Source organism: Scyliorhinus canicula, chromosome 23 (genome assembly GCF_902713615.1).
Source record: "Scyliorhinus canicula chromosome 23, sScyCan1.1, whole genome shotgun sequence".
Lineage (NCBI taxonomy): Eukaryota > Metazoa > Chordata > Chondrichthyes > Carcharhiniformes > Scyliorhinidae > Scyliorhinus > Scyliorhinus canicula.
Window position 1 is genome coordinate 10,593,562 of NC_052168.1, and position 18,834 is coordinate 10,612,395.

General features: G+C 48.5%; 1 protein-coding gene across 3 annotated transcripts in view; it reads left to right on the forward strand.

Annotated features, from left to right (window-relative positions):
* The window catches only part of LOC119956298 (transportin-3-like), a 71,111-nt gene that overhangs the window by 21,264 nt on the left and 31,013 nt on the right, over positions 1-18,834 (forward strand). For all 3 annotated transcript variants that reach the window (XM_038783381.1, XM_038783380.1, XM_038783382.1), the window contains exons 7-13: positions 1,011-1,186; positions 3,420-3,558; positions 4,903-5,049; positions 6,987-7,094; positions 8,941-9,032; positions 11,604-11,743; positions 15,525-15,716. In XM_038783381.1, coding sequence (XP_038639309.1) covers positions 1,011-1,186; positions 3,420-3,558; positions 4,903-5,049; positions 6,987-7,094; positions 8,941-9,032; positions 11,604-11,743; positions 15,525-15,716 — 994 coding nt within the window. The remainder of the gene's footprint in view (positions 1-1,010; positions 1,187-3,419; positions 3,559-4,902; positions 5,050-6,986; positions 7,095-8,940; positions 9,033-11,603; positions 11,744-15,524; positions 15,717-18,834) is intronic.

The window sequence follows — 18,834 nt, forward strand, 5'->3', positions numbered from 1 at the left end:
TGGGGAGGGGGGGAGGCAAGGGGGAGACATTGATCAGCAATTGGATAGTTGTACCGCATAAATGAAGGATTGACCTCCTGTTCCCACTCGTGGGCAAAGCCTGGGGATGGGGGGGTTTAAACAGAGGCAGGGAGGCAATCGCTGGGTGGCCCCGAGAACCAAGGGAGGGTCTCCATTTGGAAATTAGCGGTGGATCCCCTCCAGTAGTCTCCAAGCAGTAACAGAATTGCTCACCGCAGCACGAACTCCCTCCAGGTTCCAACGCACTTTCTTCAATCTCTGGTTTGGGCTGACGCATTGATATCAGGTCGGGGACACCCTGGTGCCCAGGCTAGTGATGTGGCAAAGTCTGCCAGGGTTCCTGCCACCCAGTAACTTATCCAGAAGAGTGTGTGAGCTGATCAGGAACAGGACAGGGTGAGAGTTCAACCGTGGGTCCTCCCAGTTGATACGCCAACATCATCCTGCAAGGGGCTGCCCCCTGAACCTTCGGGGCCTGTTGTGTTTTCTTAATGCCGACCCGGTTTCTCACTGGAGCATAATCTGGCCTCTTTGCAAATCCTAGGTCGGGCCCTAAGCACCAAGTCAAGGCTGATGCTCTAGTTTGGTACTGAGTGAACGCTGCTGCCTTTTGGGTGAGACCTGACTGACTGCATGGACTGCTGGCTCAGTTGTGTATTGAAAATACTGGCATGGTGTTCACAGAGGAACGAGCGGTCTCCTGGTTTCCTTCATTAGCCTGAACCAGAAAAAACAGACTAACTTTGCCTTTCATCTCACTGTAGATGTGTGGACGCTCGTTCACAACCAGTTGGCTGCCATGTTTATCTACTTAACAGCGACTGTGCTTGAGTGTAACTGTTTGTGAAATGCTTTGGAATGTTTTTGAGATGCCCTCGGGTGGACGGTAAATGCAAGTCTCTTTGTTTTTGAATGGGATATAACGTTGGTGGTAATGGAACTGACACGCTCGGGGAAACACTAAAACCGCAATTATCCCTGAATTTCAGAGGCACAGCCAGACGTCCTCAAACCTGCACGAGGTGGCGAGCGACTGCGTGTGTGCAGCACTGTACGCGGTCGAGGGCTTGCAGGAGAGTCTCCGGCTGGCTCTGCAGCTACAGGAAGGGGTGACAGCGCTGGAGGAGGCTTACCATACTGCAGTCGCCTGCGAGGACATGGACAAGTACGTTATAGTTGGGTTCCACGCTCGACTTTGACTGGGGTAATGTCGGAACGTCTTGGGGGGGGCAGCAAAAACAGCCCAGGTTTGATTTCTCCTCTGTGCTGGATAAGCTGATCTCATCCAGGTCTGTATTTCGGCAGTGTATCTATTGAACTCACTCCCAGTTACTGATTTGTAGGGGAGTTGGGACTTGTGGCAGCACTCTGAGCAAGCAGTCTAGTTTCTAAAAAAGCAAAATGTAACAGTGCACAGCAACACAAAGTCTATTTAAGCAGCATACAACAAGCAGTCTACAGAGTCTGTTTAAACAGCACGCTGTAGGTAACAGCGCCTAAAACAATAAGGGGATTTCTTGATTAATAAGGGGATATGGGGTTATGAGGAGAAAGCAGGGGAATGGGGATGAGAAACATATCGGTCATGATCGATTGGCGGAGCAGACCCGATGGGCCGAATGGTCTAATTCTGCTCCGATGTCTTATGGTCTACAGTAAAAATCTACAGAGCCTATTTAAACAGTTCTGCAATGTAAAGCAACATAACTGGTGATTGAGGCGATGGCGTAGGAGTGTTGTCACTGATCCAGAGACCCCGGGTAATGCTCTGTGGACCCAGGTTTGAATCCCGGCAGGACAAATGTCACCATGAAACCATTATCATAAAGACAATGTATTTTCGAGAAGGAAATCTACCTGGTCTGGCCTGCATGTGAGTGCAGATCCACAGCAACGTCCACATCCCATGACAGATTTTTAAAAAGGTGCACAAACTATGCTGTTATGGAGGGAGTTCCAGGATTTTGACTCAGGCCATTACTGTGTTGCCCAAGCGGGTGCATATAATAATTTTTATTGTCACAAATAGGCTTACATTAACACTGCAATGAAGTTACTGTGAAAAGCCCCTAGTCGCCACACTCCGGCGCCTGCTCGGGTACACGGAGGGAGAATTCAGAACGTCCAATTAACCTAACAAGCATGTCTTTCGGGACTTGTGGGAGGAAACCGGAGCCCCCAGAAGAAACCCACGCAGACACGGGGAGAACGTGCAGACTCCGCACAGACAGTGATCAAGCCGGGAATTGAACCTGGGGCCCTGGCACTGTGAAGCAACAGTGCTAACCTCTGTGCTGCCATGCAGCCTTGATGCACAGTCAGGAATTGCACGGGAAGTCTATCCATAAGCCTGGGTATGTTGAACACAACAAGCACTGGAGCCATAACCCCAGCACAAATTACTCCCACAAAGCATTGCTAGTAACTCTTCGGCCTTGACCCAAATTAAATGAGAATAGTTCATTCAAAATAAACAGCTTTGATTGTGTGATCTGATTATATTCTGAATCATTCTGCTGTCTGTTTGCTGTGGCATTTGTTTGGCTTAATTACATTTTTGCTACATTTTTCCTTTTTTTGTTCACACGAAAGATGACTTCCAAGAATCAGGAGTCTCCAGCTCCCCATCGATGCTTAAAACATTCTGCCTGCCGACTGCAGAAGCTCAAGCGTAGTGTTAGAGCGGGAAAGTGGCCCTGCCATCCAGCGAACCATGCACCAACACCTTCCAGGGCTGTATCAGGGTGGCACTGACTGATGCTATCTCAGTGGCAGCTGCTGCACATTACCCAGTGAATGCTTTGAATGCTGAGCTTGCTCGTGCACGAGCAGTTGGCGCAAATAGCATCGATGCCCTGAAGGGTGAAACCTGATAAGCGTACGAGGAAGAATGGAATACAGTAGAAGGTTCTGTTGATCGGTGTTAGATGTAATAGGGTGGGTGGAAGCTCGTGGAGCAAAAACACTGTCACAGACTGGTTGGGCCGAATGGCCTATTTCTGTCAATATAGTTCTAAGAATTTGCAGAGGCCTTAGCAGGTAACGATGACTCCTCCTTGCCTCCAGCATGTTTAAATCCTGTTCAAATACATTTTAATGCCCCTAGTTCAACTTAAAACAGCACTCAGATGGTTAGTACATGAATTGGAAAAGCCACTTTAGATTTGCACAGCAAATGGATTGACGATACATTTCTTGGGGTGAAGGAAAGGGGACTTTAATTTGTATCTAACCAATATTGCAACTGCACTTGTGAAAGTACTTGATGGGATTGCACAGAGCGTGTATCTAACTTGTGTTTATAGCCTCCTTGCAAAGTCCCTACGGGCCAGCAGGGGGAGCCTCGGTGCCCATTGGTGTCATTGGTACCCATTGACCTGAGGTTTGATGTGTTGCAGGGCTCTGAATTATTGCCGGATCTTCACTGAGCTGGCGGAGACGCTGTTGGAGATGGTGATCCGTTCACCGGGACAGGGACTGGGCGACCTCAAAACACTCAACCTCATCTTAAACTGTGTCGGACACGAGCAGTACGAGGTCAGTTAATGCTCGCCACCAGCCCAGTCCGCGCAGGGAGCCATACCCGTATGCTGAGACCAAAGATCCTTCTAAACCGCACAGCAATCAGAACTCCCCGTGCGGGCATGCCCAAGTCGGCATCTTCATGTTCCCGCGCATGCATGGCTCCACAAAATAATTGGAACTCAAAACGACACTTTCAAACCAATGTTAGTGTAGACTGGTTAAGACTGCCTGTCAGCTGGATTCTCTGCTCCTGTGTGGGTTTCAGTTCTCTGCGCATTCCATTACTCCTGAGGCCAAAGTGTTGGATTAAACACGCTGTTAAAAAAAATACAGTCAGGCAAAGGACGAGACCAAGACCTGAGCTCGTCCAGTTCACTGCTTTTGAATTGTGCTCCATTATTGCCCTCGGGCGCGCCTTTCCTTCCTGCGAACCATCCGCAGAAGCCTTCTCAAAGTTAAACGGCAGTCACGGAATGAAACTAGACCCTGGGTAGCTCCTGCCGAGCCCCCACTTCTAAGCCAGGTGATTGTGGGCTCAAGTCTCAAGCAGAGACTTTAGCACAAATTCTGCACTCTATTGCAGTGCTGAGGGAGTGTGAAGTCGCCGCAGTCCCAGATGGCCATAGGGCTGCTTTCCCCCTTTTGAGGGGGGGGGAGAGAGCTGACCGGTGGTAGTTTAACCTGAGGGTCACCACACCTCAGACGAAGATTGAGAAGGCGGGGCCTTCATGGATAACCTTAGCCGGTACGGGAATTGAACCCGCGCTGCTGGCCTCGCTCGACTTCACGGACCTGCTGTCCAGCCCACTGAGCTAAACAGGCCCCCCCTTGCCGAGTGAGTGTACTGCACGGTCAGAGGTGTTGTCGTTCAGATGAAATGTTCAAATCAAGGCTACGACAGCCCTCTAGGGTGATGTAAAAGATCCCATCGCACTATTATGAGGAGTTCTCCCTGGTGTTCCTCAATGTTATCCCTCAATCAGCATCACTAAAGTAGATTATTTGTGCAAATGGCAGTGCTGTTTGTGTGAGGTTAGCTCCGTGCAGGTTGACTGCCGCATTTCTTACTTTGCAGCAGTGACTAAACTTTAAAGTACCTTATTGGCTGTATCGCACTTAGGTCCTGAGATCGTGCTATTTAAACGTGAGCTTTCTTAAGGTAGGGTGAGCTTAACTTTGTATCTAAATTGCCACGAGCCTGTTTTGGCCGTACTCTTGCTCTTGATAAGAAAAGTGAGAAACCTTCTGATTTCTCGTGGTTAGCTATCATACAAACGTTTCTGAAATTGCGCTGAAGTAAAATATAAAGTTGGCCTTGATCGCTGTTCGTCTTTCTAACCCAACGTATTTGTGCAGGTGGCGGAGATCACGTTCAATTTCTGGTATCGGCTGGCAGAAACTCTCCACAAGATGAAGGATCCCTCGGTGAACCAGATCTTCCGACCGTATTTCCAGAGACTGACTCAGTCTCTCACCTTCCACTCCCAAATGGACCCTGATCACGTATGTGGCCCTGGATAAATAAGCGTGCAAGTTGGTCAGTGCGTAATTATCCCATAGCAGCTAGAAAGGGGTGAAGGACAATCCAGAAAGTGTAAAATCTTCTGTACTAATTACCTCTGCCAAGATTGTCCAATGCCTTTTAATTACTTTCAAGGTTCCATTGAAGAACTTGGGGAAAGGGATATTGTAGTCAAGTGAGAATTAACAGCAGGATCTGGGATTCGCTCAGTATTAATGTCCCTTTGATTTTTTTTTTCCATTTTGAGTACCCAATTATTTATGTTCCAATTAAGGGGCAATTTAGTTGGTTCTTTTATTTTTCTGCCTCCATAGATAGTTCAGGCAGTGTCCTATTGGGCCCGTCCTCCACCAACGCCCCGACTCCCTCCCTCCCCACCACCCTCCTTTCCCCTCTCTCCTCCCCACCTTTCCCTTCTGTTGGTACAGAGGCGAGGGATTTGGTCTCTCCAGCGCAAAATGTAGTGCTTGTACCATTTGTTATTTTTTTGTAGAAAAGTATTGTGAACTGTTGTAATAATCAGTGCATCCCCCCCCCCCCCCCACACACACACACACACACACACACACACACACACGAGGGCGCCCTGTTTCTCCAACACAAAATTAGTGTTTGTACCGTTTCGCATTGTATATATTTTTACTGTTTTAATAAAACGATATGGTCAATCCACCTAACCTGCATTCCTCTGTGGGGGTGAGACCCATGTAGCCACAGGCGAATGTGCAAACTCCACACAGATAGTGACCCAGGGCCGGGATCGAACCCATGTCCTCAGCGTCGTGAGGCAGCAGTGCTACACATTGCGCCACCATGCCATCCTCCCCTTTGAAGAGTAAATGAGCGGTGCGATGTGTGCGCTAACCTTTCCCTTCTCAAATGTCAGTTCAAAGGAGAGATTGGGCCGACTGGGGCTGTATTCATTGGAATTTAGAAGAATGAGAGAAGATCTAATTGAAAAGGATAAAATTCAGACAGACTGGATGCAGGAATGTTGCTCCTCCTGTCATGGGTGGGGGTGTTTCTAGAACAAGGGCTCACAGTATCAGGATAAGGGGTAGGCCATTTCGAACTGAGATGGGGAATTCTTCACTCAGGGGGTGGTATTCCCCTGATGGAATTCACAGGTCACTGAATATATTTCAGAATGAAATTGACCGATTTCAAAATTGACGCGAGGCACCAGGAGGTAAGGGGAGAGCGCCGGAGGATAAAATTGAGACAGAGGACCAGCCATGATTGCGTCAGGCTCGAAGGGCCGAATGGCCTCCTCCTGTTTTCTGTGTTTCCAATCCAGTGCAGAGTGTCGGGGTGAGAACTGTTAACTACAAAGTCCTCCGGTGAAATGAGTTTAGTCTCATAGAACATACAGTGCAGAAGGAGGCCATTCGGCCCATCGAGTCTGCACCGACCCACCTAGCCTAGTTCCTTCTGCGCTTGAGGCCCACTGCACAAAACCACCTCTGATTTGACATCAAATTGGCAAACGTGCTGGGGGACCACAGGATGGGTGTGGGAAATGGTATACGATCATAGTGGTACCGTCATGGACGCTCTGTTGGGTTTGCGCTGAGGCACATTGGTGAGACTTGGCGTTGAGGAGGTATTATTTTGTTTCTGTGGGAGCTGATCCCACCTGGGTGTGCTCTGGAACAACACTGGATTCATGGAAATCGAAATTCCCCAATGTTAACACTTGGAGTAGGAAATATCTTTTTGAAAGATCAAGTTAAGGCACAGACCAACATAAAAGACACTGTTGAAGGCTGAAAAGTTGGTGTTTCCCCCGCCTCCAAATGCAATCGGCCAACAGAGAAGTCAGAAAAGGTGCTGAGATTGTTTCCCAGTTTTGACGTCCAGGGGAATCAGCTCGGTGCAGACTCTAGTAATGACACAAACTAAATTGTTTCCCCAACAGGAGGGCGTTCTGGACGAGACGGATGATTTTTTTGAGTTCCGACTACGGGTCTCCGATCTTCTGAAAGACATTATATTCCTAATTGGAGCGTCAGAGTTCTTCTCACGGGTGAGTAAGGAGCAGCCGACCCAACCATTGGTCCATGCAGCCAGAAGGAACGAAATATTAGCCAATGAGTGAGGAGAGACTTTCAACACATTCATTCAGACACCCCAACCTTGCAGTTATCCCTCTGCTACCCTGAGGTACCCTGTTTCGTCCAGTTCCCTGGCCCTAACCGCCTCCTTTACCATGGATGTCCAATCCCTCTATACCTCCAACCTCCAACCCTCACCAGGATGGCCTGATGGCTGTCCACATCTTCCTCAAACTAAGGCCTGAACAATCCCCACCCACCAACACTCCTCTCCGTCTGGCTGAACTTGTCCTTTCACTGAACAATTTCTCCTTTAACTTGTCTCACTTCCTCCAAACCAAAGGCCTATCTATGGGTCCTCCTGTGTGTCCCAGTTTTGCCTGTCTCTTTATGGGGTATGTGGAACAGTCCTTGTTCCAGTCTTATTCTGATCCGCTCCCCTCTCATTTCGGTACATCAACAATTGTTTTTGTGCCGCATGCTCCCATCACATCCAAGCCTCTGTCACCTTCATATGGTCCACCCTGATCCTTCCCATCCCTTCCTTGACCTCTCCATCTCAATTTCTGGTGATGGACTGTCCACTAGTATCCGTTACAAACCCACTGACTCCCATAGGTACCTCGTCTGCAGCTCTTCACATCCTGTAAGAACTCCATCCCGTTCTCCCATTTCCTTGTCGCCTCTGTTCCGATGATGCCACTTTCCGAACCGGTACTGCTGACCTGTCTTCATTAGTTATGGTTTCCCAGCCACTGTGCGCTCAACCGTGTCCGGCCCATCTCCCACATCTCTGCTCTCACCCCTTCCCTCCCAGAACCAGGATAAGGTCCCCCTTGTCCTCACTTTTCACCCCACCAGCTCCCGCCAGTTCCACCAGCTCCAGCAAGATGCCGCCACCAAACGCATCTTCCCCTCACTCCGCCGGTCACCATTCCACAGGGAGCAATCCCTCCAGGATACCGTGATGCACTCCTCTATCACCCCCAACACCACCCATCTTCCATAGAATCCCTACAGTGCAGAAGGGGGCCATTTGGCCCATCAAGTCTACACCGACTCTCCGAGAGAGCACCCAACCTAGGCCCATTCCCCTGCCCTAACCCTGTTACCTCCTCTCTGCTCACCATCAAGGGCCTCATACTCTTTCACGTGAGCCTCCTTCAATGTAGTTGAGGGCACTGCTCCCAATGCGATCTACTCTAAACGCAGACTGGGTGACCACTTTGCAGATCACCTCCCATCCGTCCACAAGCATGACCCAGACCTACCTTTCGCTGCCATTTCAACTCACCGTCCACATGTCTAGGTTTAGGTGTTTGGGTGCGGTTGGCTCTTAACTGTCCTACTCTGAAATGGTAGAACAAATCACTCAGCTCAGGGGCAGTTATCATAGAATTGACAGTGCAGGAGGAGGCCATTCGGCCCATCGAGTCTGCACCGGCCCCTGAAAGAGCACCCTACTTAAGACCACACTACCACCCCATCCCCACAACCCAATAACCCCACCCAACCTTTGGACACTAAGGGGTAATTTAGCGTGGAGAATCCACCCAACCTCCACATCCCCGGACCGTGGGAGGGAACCAGAGCACCTGGACTTGGTGATGGCAACAAATGCTGGCCCAGCCAGTGACGCCCACAACCTAAGAACAAATATATTTTAAAGTCCACACTCCAAGCAACTGGCATCAGTCCAAAAAGTGCGTTTTCATCCATTTACCTCCTTGTCCCACCACTCTGTGTTTTGTTTCGAGTAGTTTTGTGAATGAATGCGGTGAATTTGAGTTGTATTGTTTTGTTTTTTGTTTTTTGCAGTTGTATTCCACGCTGAAAGACGGCAGCCCAGCCTGGGAGGAGACGGAAGCGGTGCTTTTCATCATGACGGCATTGGTGAAAAACTTAAACCCGTGAGTGTGAAATGTGTGGGGCTGCTCGCAGCAACGCTGGGCCCACTGTAATGCAGTGAGATATTGAATTGGTTTTACTCCAGCCTGTCCTGGGAGGAAGGAGCCAGTGGTTAATTTCAACTCCCAAATAAATCCAGCATCCTCCCACCAAGCCGTTCATCTCTTTTGGGCTGTGGGGGAGCTGCTGAATTTGAGGCATGATTTTTCTTGTGGGATACAGTTCCACGGCTACGGGCGGTCACCAAACATGCAAACCCAGATGGTGACAACCAGGGATGGTGTGTCAGCTTAGCCCCCCCCCCGGCCTTGTCTAACATCCAAGCACACTGGCGAAGGTCCGGGATAGCAACGGGAGACTGAGATTTTTCCCACTCTTTCTCCCATTTAAAATTTTTCTTTTCCGTTCTCGGGTGTGGCACTGGAGGTGAGGTAGAGTCCATTTCTTAGGCAGTCCCCCGGATGGAAGATGAGTTGCTTCCACTTGGGCTTGACGGGTTCGGAGATGGCTGATGATTCCAGAGCCATGTACAGGACAGATGGTGCTCAAAGGGTTAAGAACATAGAACAGTACAGCACAGAACAGGCCCTTCGGCCCTCGATGTTGTGCCGAGCCTTGTCCGAAACCAAGATCAAGCTATCCCACTCCCTGTCATTCTGATAGAACGTAGAACAGCACAGCACCGGGTGGACCGGTTGTTTGGAGGTTCCTCTACTCCCTCCAACACCCTGACTCGGCCTCTGAACGTTCCCGGTGAATGCCGTCAATGCGTTCGGTGCCTTCCATTTTGGTCAGTCGCAAGCCAGGGTCTTCGATGGATCGACAGGCATGCTTGACCTCATCAGCGATGCGTTGAGGGCATCCTTAAAAATATTGCCGTCGTCCTCCTGGGAGTCGCCAACTGCAACTGAGCCCGGGTAGAGCGGTTGCCTTCAGGCCTGTTGTTGGGCATGTCCGGAGCTGGCTTCCAGTGATTGCCGCCTCAGTGTTCGCCTCAGTGTTGGGCACGTCAGCTTGCGAGAGGACGCTTGTTGTTGGACCGCCTTTCTCGGCCGCATGGGAAGTAAAGTCTGCGAAGATTCATACGTTGCTTCTTACTGGTGCAAACATTGACAACATTTGGAATGTGCCGTGTGGACAGTTGACATGACAGAATCACAAACCGTTTTCTGATCATCGTCCTCCGCCAATCTGAGAGTGAACAAGCCGAGGATACGCAGCTGTTTGAATGGTGCATGAAATGGAGGGTGTGTGTGTGTGTGTGTGTGTGTGTGTGTGTGTAGATGCTTGATTGTAGTCATTTGTTAATGGTTGGAATAACCCGTCATTCCAAAGTTCAGCCCATTTGGTTCCCCAGCGCCACACAGATTAGAATGTTTTTAGTTTGATTCCTACTGGGGCTGGTTTACTGAGCTAAATCGCTGGCTTTTAAAGCAGACCAGCAGCACGGTTCGATTCCTGTACCAGCCTCCCCGGACAGGCGCCGGAATGTGGCGACTAGGGTCTTTTCACAGTAACTTCATTGAAGCCTACTCGTGACAATAAGCGATTTTCATTTCATTTCATTTCATACTGCATCTAACGTTGGAAGGGACACAGTTCATTCAGTCTCTCACTTTGGACTGTTAACCGGCGGTACTGCAGAAAGTAGCACTGTTGGTGAAAATGGCACTGGACCTTATAGTGGGACTGCCAGTGATCAAATATCCTGCCTCCGCTCAATGTCCAGCCTTGTGTATGGATGATGGCTTCTTGGCTGGAATACTGAAGGGGTGCAAGCACTTGTGCAGTGACACCCCAACAGGAGTCCGTAAGACCATAAGACATAGGAGCAGAATTAGGCCACTCGGCCCATCGAGTCTGCTTCGCCATTCAAACATGGGCGATATTTTTCTCATCCCCATTCTCCTGCTTTCCCCCCCATAACCCCTGATCCCCTTATTAATCAAGAATCTATCTATCTCTGTCTTAAAGACACTCTGATATGGCCTCCAGGCTGGTTTACCACAGTGGGTTAAATAGCTGGCTTGTAAAGCAGACCAATGCCAGCAGCTTGGGTTCAATCCCCGTACCGGTCTCCCCAAACAGGCACCGGAATGTGGCGGCTAGGGGCTTTTCACAGTAACTTCATTGAAGCCTACTTGTGACAATAAGCGATTTTCATTTCATTTTACATTTAATTTCAGTGAGTCAGCACCTTCAGGCAACTTTGTGGGATTGGAAAGCAGAGCCTGTTGAAAGAGGGGGAAGGTGCTGGAAGGCTGCAGAGCATCAATAAAATAGAAGCCAAATACTACTGATGCTGGAAATCTGAAAAATAGAAAATGCTGGATAAACTCGGCCAGTCTGGCAGCATCTGTGAAAAGAGAAAGAGTTCATGTTTCGAGGTCCATATGACTTCCCTTCAAAGCGTAAATAAAAGTCTGCTCAAGAGGCTTGTTCGAGCATTAGTTAAAGGTGTTTGAGTGTCAGGTGCGATGGTCAGATGAACTCCATTTGCTCCACTCATCTGCAAGTGTGCACGATGGCGATGTTTGAAATGAAGAATGTTGATCTCTTTTCTTTTCGTGTAGGGAAAAGGAACAGAAGCTTGGCGATGTCGTTCAGGCAGTGATCAGCCTCCCTGACAATACACACTTAGCGGTACAGCATTCTGGAGTGCAGTTGTTGGGTGAGATGGGAGAATACATCAACAACAATGTGCAGTGTCTAGGTCAGTATGGAGTTCTTTCCCCTTCTCTTTCCCTCCACCCCGGGCCACTGCTTGTCTTGTGTGTGTGTGAGAGAGATGTGTTGCTTCTGAGTCAATACCAGGCTTGATTCATTGAGGATGTTGTGTTAGATCCTCAGAACCAGAGAAAACTTACAGCACAGAAGGAGGCCATTCGGCCCATCTGGTCACTGCTAGCCCCAGGTGCCCTTTCTAATCCCATTTTCCTGCACCTGGCCCATAGCCCTGTAGCTTACAGCAGTTAAGGTGTAGATCTATATTTAGGGTCTCTGCCTCCACCAGCAACTCGAGCAGCAAATTCCAGACACCCACGACCCTCTGCGTAAAAAAAAAAAAAAAATCCTTTCTCATACCCTTCTGCCACTTACCTTGAATCTATGTCACCTGTTCTAGAATTCTCCACCAGGGAGACAACATTATCCTGTCCACCCGATCTCTTCCCCTCATAATTTTGTACACCTCTACTAAGTCACCCCTTTTTTGTTCCAAGGAAAATAACCCCACCCTATCCAATCTCTCCTCGTAGCTACACTTTTCTCACCTTGGCAACATCCTCTACACTCTCTTCAGAGCAATAACGTCCTTCCTGTAATGTGGTGACCAGAAATACCCGCAATATTCCAATTGTGGCCTCACCAGTGTTTTATACAGTTCCAACATTTTATCCTTGCCTTTTGCCAATGAAGGAGAGCATTCCACATGCCTTATTTACAACCTTGTCTACTGCTGCCTTTAGGGACTTGTGTACTTGTACGCCAAGCTCTCTCACTTCATCTGCTCCTCTTAGTATATTCCCATTTATTGTGTGCTCCCTAGAACTCTCTTGACCTTCCTAAATGTATGACCTCACACTTCCCTGTGTTAAAATCCATCTGCCACTTTATCGCCCGCTCCACCAACCCATCTATATCATTTTGGACATTCTAGCTATCCTCTACACTATCCAATGCTCGGCCAATTTTTGTGTCATCTGCAAATTTCCCAATCGTGCCACCCACGTTCACGTCCAAATCGTTAATATCTAACACGAACAATAAGGGTCTCAATGCCGAATCCTGTGGAACACCACTTGAAACAACTTTCAACTGCAAGGGCAGCTATCGACCATTACCCTTTGTTTCCTGTTACTAAGCCATCTTTTTATCCAGTTTGCCACATTACTCTGAATCTCATGAGCTTTTACTTTATTGACCAGTCTGCCACGTGGGATCTTGACAACTGCGTTGCTAAAATCCATGTTCACCGAGGCGGCACTGTGGTTAGCACTGCTGCTTCACGCTGCTGAGGACCTCAGCTCGATCCTGGCTCCGGGTCACATGTGGAGTTTGCATATTCTCCCATGTATGCGTGGGTCTCACCCACCACAACCCAAAGATTTGCAGGGTAGGTGGATTGGCCACGCTAAATAGCCCCTTGATTGGGAAAAATAATTGGGTACTCTAAATTTATTTTTAAAAATCCATGTGCATCACATCCACTGCACTACCTTCATCAACTCTTTTTGTTATTCCTCATCGAGTCATAGAGTCTTACAGCACAGAAAGAGCCCTTTCGGCCCATCATGTCTGTGCCAGCCATCAAACACTCATCTATTCTGCACTTCATCTGTAGCCTTGTATGCTATGGTGTTTCAAATGCTCAAAGAATTCAGTCGAATTTGTGAGGCAAGACCTTCCTTTAACAAATCCATGCTGACCATCCCTGACTAGTCCATGTCTTTCTATGTGACAGTTAATCCTATCTCTCAGGATTGATTCTACTAATTTGCCCACCACTGACGTAAGACTAACTGGCTTATAATTGTTCGGCATTTCCTTTGATCCCTTTTGAAACAATGGAACGACCTATGCATTTCTCCAATCCTCCGGAACCTCCCCTGTGTCTAGTGGGGATTGGAAATTCATCCTCAACATCTGCCATCTCCTCCCTGACCTCCTTCAGCAGCTTCAGAAACAATCCACCTGGACTGGGTGACTTATCAACTTTCAAAGATTCCTACCCTTCGAACACGTCCTCTTTCTTTCATTTCATTTCATTTCATTTCATTTCTACAATTATCCCATCCAGTATCTCTGTATTCCTCCTGGACTACTATACCTGCACCATCCATTTCCTTTGTAAGTACGGAGACAAAATATTCATTTAAAACTCTTCCCACTGCCTCTGCATCCACACACAAGTTCATCTCTGATAGGTCCCACTTTTTCCTTAACTAACCATTTACCATTAATATATTGGTTAAACATCTTTGGTTTTTTAAAATCTTGTTAATCTTTTTTCATGCCCTCTTAGATTTCCTTTGTCCCTGCACTTTCTATACTTGTCTAGGCTATCAGCAGTGCTTAGTTCTTTGTGCCTATCGTACGCTTGTTCTGTTTAATCGTCCCCTCTATTCCTCTAGATAACCGGGGGGGGGGGTCTAGATTTGGCAGTACCACTGTTATTTTTGGAGGGGACATGTCTACTTTGTACATTTAGGATCTCACCTTTTAGTGCTTCCCACTGATTTTCCACTGATTTATCCTCTAGCAGTGCAGACCAGCCCACCTCAGCCAAGACCTTTCTTATTTCGACAAAATTTGCCTTCCCCCTAGTTCAGAATGTTTACTTCTGATTTATCTCTGCCCTTTTCCACATTAATACTGAATCTACCTGAATTGTGATCACTGTCTCCGATATGGTCGCCAACTGTCGCTCCACCCACTTGCCCTTCTTCGTTCCCCGAGCCTAGGTCTAGAATTGCATCTCCTCTCGTTGAGTTTGTCACTAATTGGTTGGAAACTTTTTCCTGGACACGCTATGTGAATTTTTCTCCCTCAGTGCCCCTTACGGTGACTTCCATCCTCTTTACCCCCAGTCCTCAGCTGTGTTTCCCCGATGACGTATGGTCGAGCAGGCGATTGCCATGCGAGGAATTGAAAGGGCAGCACGGTCGCACAAGTGGTTAGCACTGTTGCTTCACAGCGCCACGGTCCCAAGTTCGATTCCCGGTTTGGGTCACTGTCTGTGCAAAGTCTGCACGTTCTCCCCGTGTCTGCGTGGGTTTCCTCCGGGTGCTTCAAAGACGTGCAGGTTAGGTGGATTGGCCACGCTAAATTGCTCCTCAGTGTCCAAAAAGGTTAGAGGGGGTTATTGGGTTACGGAGGAAGGGTGGACGTGAGGACTTAAGTGGGTCAGTGGAGACTCGATGGGCCGAATAGCCTCCTTCTGCACTGTATGTTCTATCTGCTTGCTGCACATTGTATACAGCAGCATTTGAAGCTTCTGTACCGCCCTTTGCGTGAATTTCTTAATTGTGCTGCAGACTAACAGTGTTGAGTTCTCAAAGTATTCTGCCTCATAATCTCTGCCCAACATTAAGATTAGCAGATCAGCCCGCCAGCCCTCATACCGCCTCTGCATTTAAATGCTGCCATATTTGCTTACATAACAAACCATAATTTCCAGAAATTAATCATATGTAATGCCCTTTCGGCATCCCAAGAGAAAGGATAAGGCACCGTGCAAGTTGCTTGTTATCTCTCTTTCTATCCATCCTCTCCCATTTCCCACAGTCCAGGAGCATTGAGGCCATTTGCAGCACTCGGCTTCTCTGGTTCTTATCATTTACCACGGCACGCAGCACAGACTGAATGTGGAACTTGCTGCTTCTGGACTCAACAGCAGTGCGTTTCGCCTCTCAGCCTAAAGTCCCCCCTATTCAGCGCTGTTGAAGATTGTGGTTGATGATCCAGGAGTGACAGTCAGTTGTTTCCCTTCTCAGACCTGGTGCTGAATTTCCTGACCCAACGCTTGAAGCAGAAGGAATTGGCGAATGCCGCAGCCAATTCGATCCAGAACGTCTGCGCCATGTGCAGCGATGCCATGACCCAGCACATCGAGGGGCTGCTGCAGGTCGCCTCGTCCCTGGACGCCCTCCCCATTTCGCACGACTCCTCCATCGGACTTCTCCGAGGTACAGTACGCGCCGGAGGTCTGTCGCCTTGGTAAGCAGCATAAAGCGGCCACGCCTCACTCGGGACCTCCCCTAACTAGTGTGAGCGCGGCTGTGGATGATGTGAGATGACTGCGTCTGTCCACGAGAGAGATGTTTATTTCAGATTGCCGTCAAAGTGGAAACAAATTACTACCGTGGCTAGAAATAGGAAGTAAAACCATAAAATGCTGTCAACGCTTAGCCAGTGAGGCAGCTTCTGTGGAAAGTGAAATGTGAAGTTATCCACTTCGGCAGCAATGGGTGTAAATTCAGAGAGATGGATACTCAGCGAGACCTTGGTGTCCTCTTGTATCAGTCACTGAAAGTAAGCGCACAGATACAGCAGGCAGTAAAGGAGGTAAATGGTATGTTGGCCTTCATAGCGAGAGGATTTGTGTATAGGAATAGGGTTGTTTTACTGCAATTGTGTAGGGCATTGGTGAGGCCACACCTGGAGTATAGTGTGCAGATTTGGTGTCCGCATCTGAGGAAGAATGTTTGTGCTATGGAGGGAGTGCTGCAAAGGTTTACCAGGCTGATTCCTGGGATGGCGGGACTGTCATAGTCGGTTAGGATTATATTTATTGGAGTTTAGAAGAGTGAGAGGGGATCTCATAGAAACTTACAAAATTTTAACAGGATTAGACAGGGTAGATCAGAAAGAATGTTTCCCGATGGTGGAGGTGTTCAGAACTAGGGGTCCTAGTTTGAAGATAAGGGGTTAACCTTTTAGGACTGAGGTGAGGAGAAATGTCTTGATCCAGAGAGCGGTGAATCTGTGGAATTCACTTCCACAAGAAGTAGTTGAGGCCAAAATGTTGTGTGATTTCAAGAAGGAATTATATTTCGCTCTTGTGGCGAAAGGGATCAAGGGATAGTGGGGGAAGGCAGGATACGGTATTGAATTGAAGGATCAGCCATGATATTGAATGGTGGAGCAGGCTTGAAGGGCCGAATGGCCTCCTCCTGCTTCTATTTTCCGAGTTGATGGTCTTTCATCAGGATTGGATTAAATTCTGGTCATGAATCTGAAACACACTCAGGCTCCTTCTCATCACCGGAACCTGTTGGGTTGAGTGTCACTCGTATTTCCTGCATTGTAATGAAATCCGAGAAATCTCAGCGGGTCTGGCACCATTTGAGGAGCGAGAAACCCAGTGAACGTTTCGAGTCCAGAGTGACTCTTCATAGGGACTCGAAGCATTAACTCTGGGCAAAGTGTTCGCCCCCCCCCCCCCCCCGCCGCGCCGTGTTTCCCGGCAGCAGAATCTTTCTGTCCTGCCATTGTCAACCGGGGTTCCTGTTATTGTCACCCTCTGCCGTCGGTGAACCCACAGCGGTGGGAGTCGGCATCGGCGGAACAGCCAGAAAATCCCACCCCTGCTTTCCCCATGGACCCTGCCAGACACGCTGAGTTTTCCCAGCCTTTTCTGTTTTATCTCTGATTTCCTGTATCCGCAGTATTTTGCTTTTATTCCCTGCATTATCTTTCGCTCAGCCTATTTGGTAACTATTTTGCATTCCACGCTAGTTTCTGGAGCGTTGTTGACCCTCGACTCAGTTGCCGCGCTGTCGCATTACATTATGGGGCAACACTGTCCTTACGCACCCACACACAGACACTCAGACACACAAATACATCCGGTTGTTTTCAACATGATCTGTGACCATCTTAAATGCTGCACATAGAACAGTACAGGCCCTTCAGCCCACGATGTTGTGCCGACCGCTTATCCTAATCTAAGATCAACCTAGCCTGCACCCCTTCAATATACTGCTGTCCTTGTGCCTGTCTAAGAGTCGCTAAAATGTCCCTAATGACTCTGACTGCACCACCTCTGCTGGCAGTGCATTCCACACACCCACCAGTCTCTGCGTAAAGAACCGACCTCTGACATCTCCCCTATACCTTCCTCCAGTCACTTTAAAATGATGTCCCCTCGTGACAGCCATTTCCGCCCTGGGGAAAAGTCTCTGGCTATCCACTCTATCCATGCCTCTCATCACCGTGTACACCTCTCTGCCTTCTTCGCTCCAGTGAGAAAAGCCCTAGCTCCCTCAACCTTTCTTCATAAGACATGCCCTCCAGCCCAGGCAGCATCCTGGTAAATCTCCTCTGTACCCTCTCCAAAGCAGACACATCTTTCCTATAATGAGGTGACCAGAACTGGATACAATATTCCAAGTGTGGTCCGACCAGGGCTTCATAAAGCTGCAGCATCTCAAGGCGCTTTCTCCAAATTGATCAAGTCCAGAAGGACAACCTCCAGTTGTAGCTGCTGAACGTTTCTTGTGTGTTGAGGTGGACCTCTCCTGCCCGCTTCACTGTAATCCGAGTTACTGCTCCTACCCAACTTGCACTGCCATCTATTACAACAACCTCTGAGGTCTTCTCCCCCCCCCCCCCCCCCCTTCCAAGGATTGTCTTGCTCACCACAATTAAGATCCAAGGTTCACCTCTGCTGTGCCTTGCATCTCCATAGGTACAGGTAAAGCCTGTTTCGCCCCCAAAGTCCCAGACCTGCATGGTGACTGGGGATGGGATATGGACCTGTTGGCCTATTTCTGGGAAAGCACGCCCATTAAGCAAACTTAGCGTCGAGTTAGATAAATTGGAACTGTAATTTGTTGAGTTCAGCAACATTCCTGAATTGATGGTGTTCCTATTAAGACCCCTAAATCCCTGCAAAAATCTGTTAAAATTGTGAGGATAGATCCAGTAAAATGCTATGTTGGTCACATTCCCCTTTCACAGCTTTTGGATCTGATAAACCATGGCCTGGACTTGTAAAACTGAAATATCACTTTTATTCCTTCCCTCCGTCACATTTTTCCTCACCCGCTCTTTTCCCACTCCCCTATTCCTTATTTTTCTTTCCCCACTTCTAATTCACAATTTCTGAATTGATATTGCTTCAAGATTTGTAGCTGAATTTAGTCAGGGTATTATTACTGAGCCGCATCCTGGATTGTTTTGGCGGATCCTGGTTGAGTCAGCGCTGACTCGATTAGTCTTAGGATCCCTGGGTGAGGAAGGGGGATAGAAATCTGGTCGCCGTCCAGCTCCTGTCTGATGCCCGTTGAGCCCTGTTGGCAG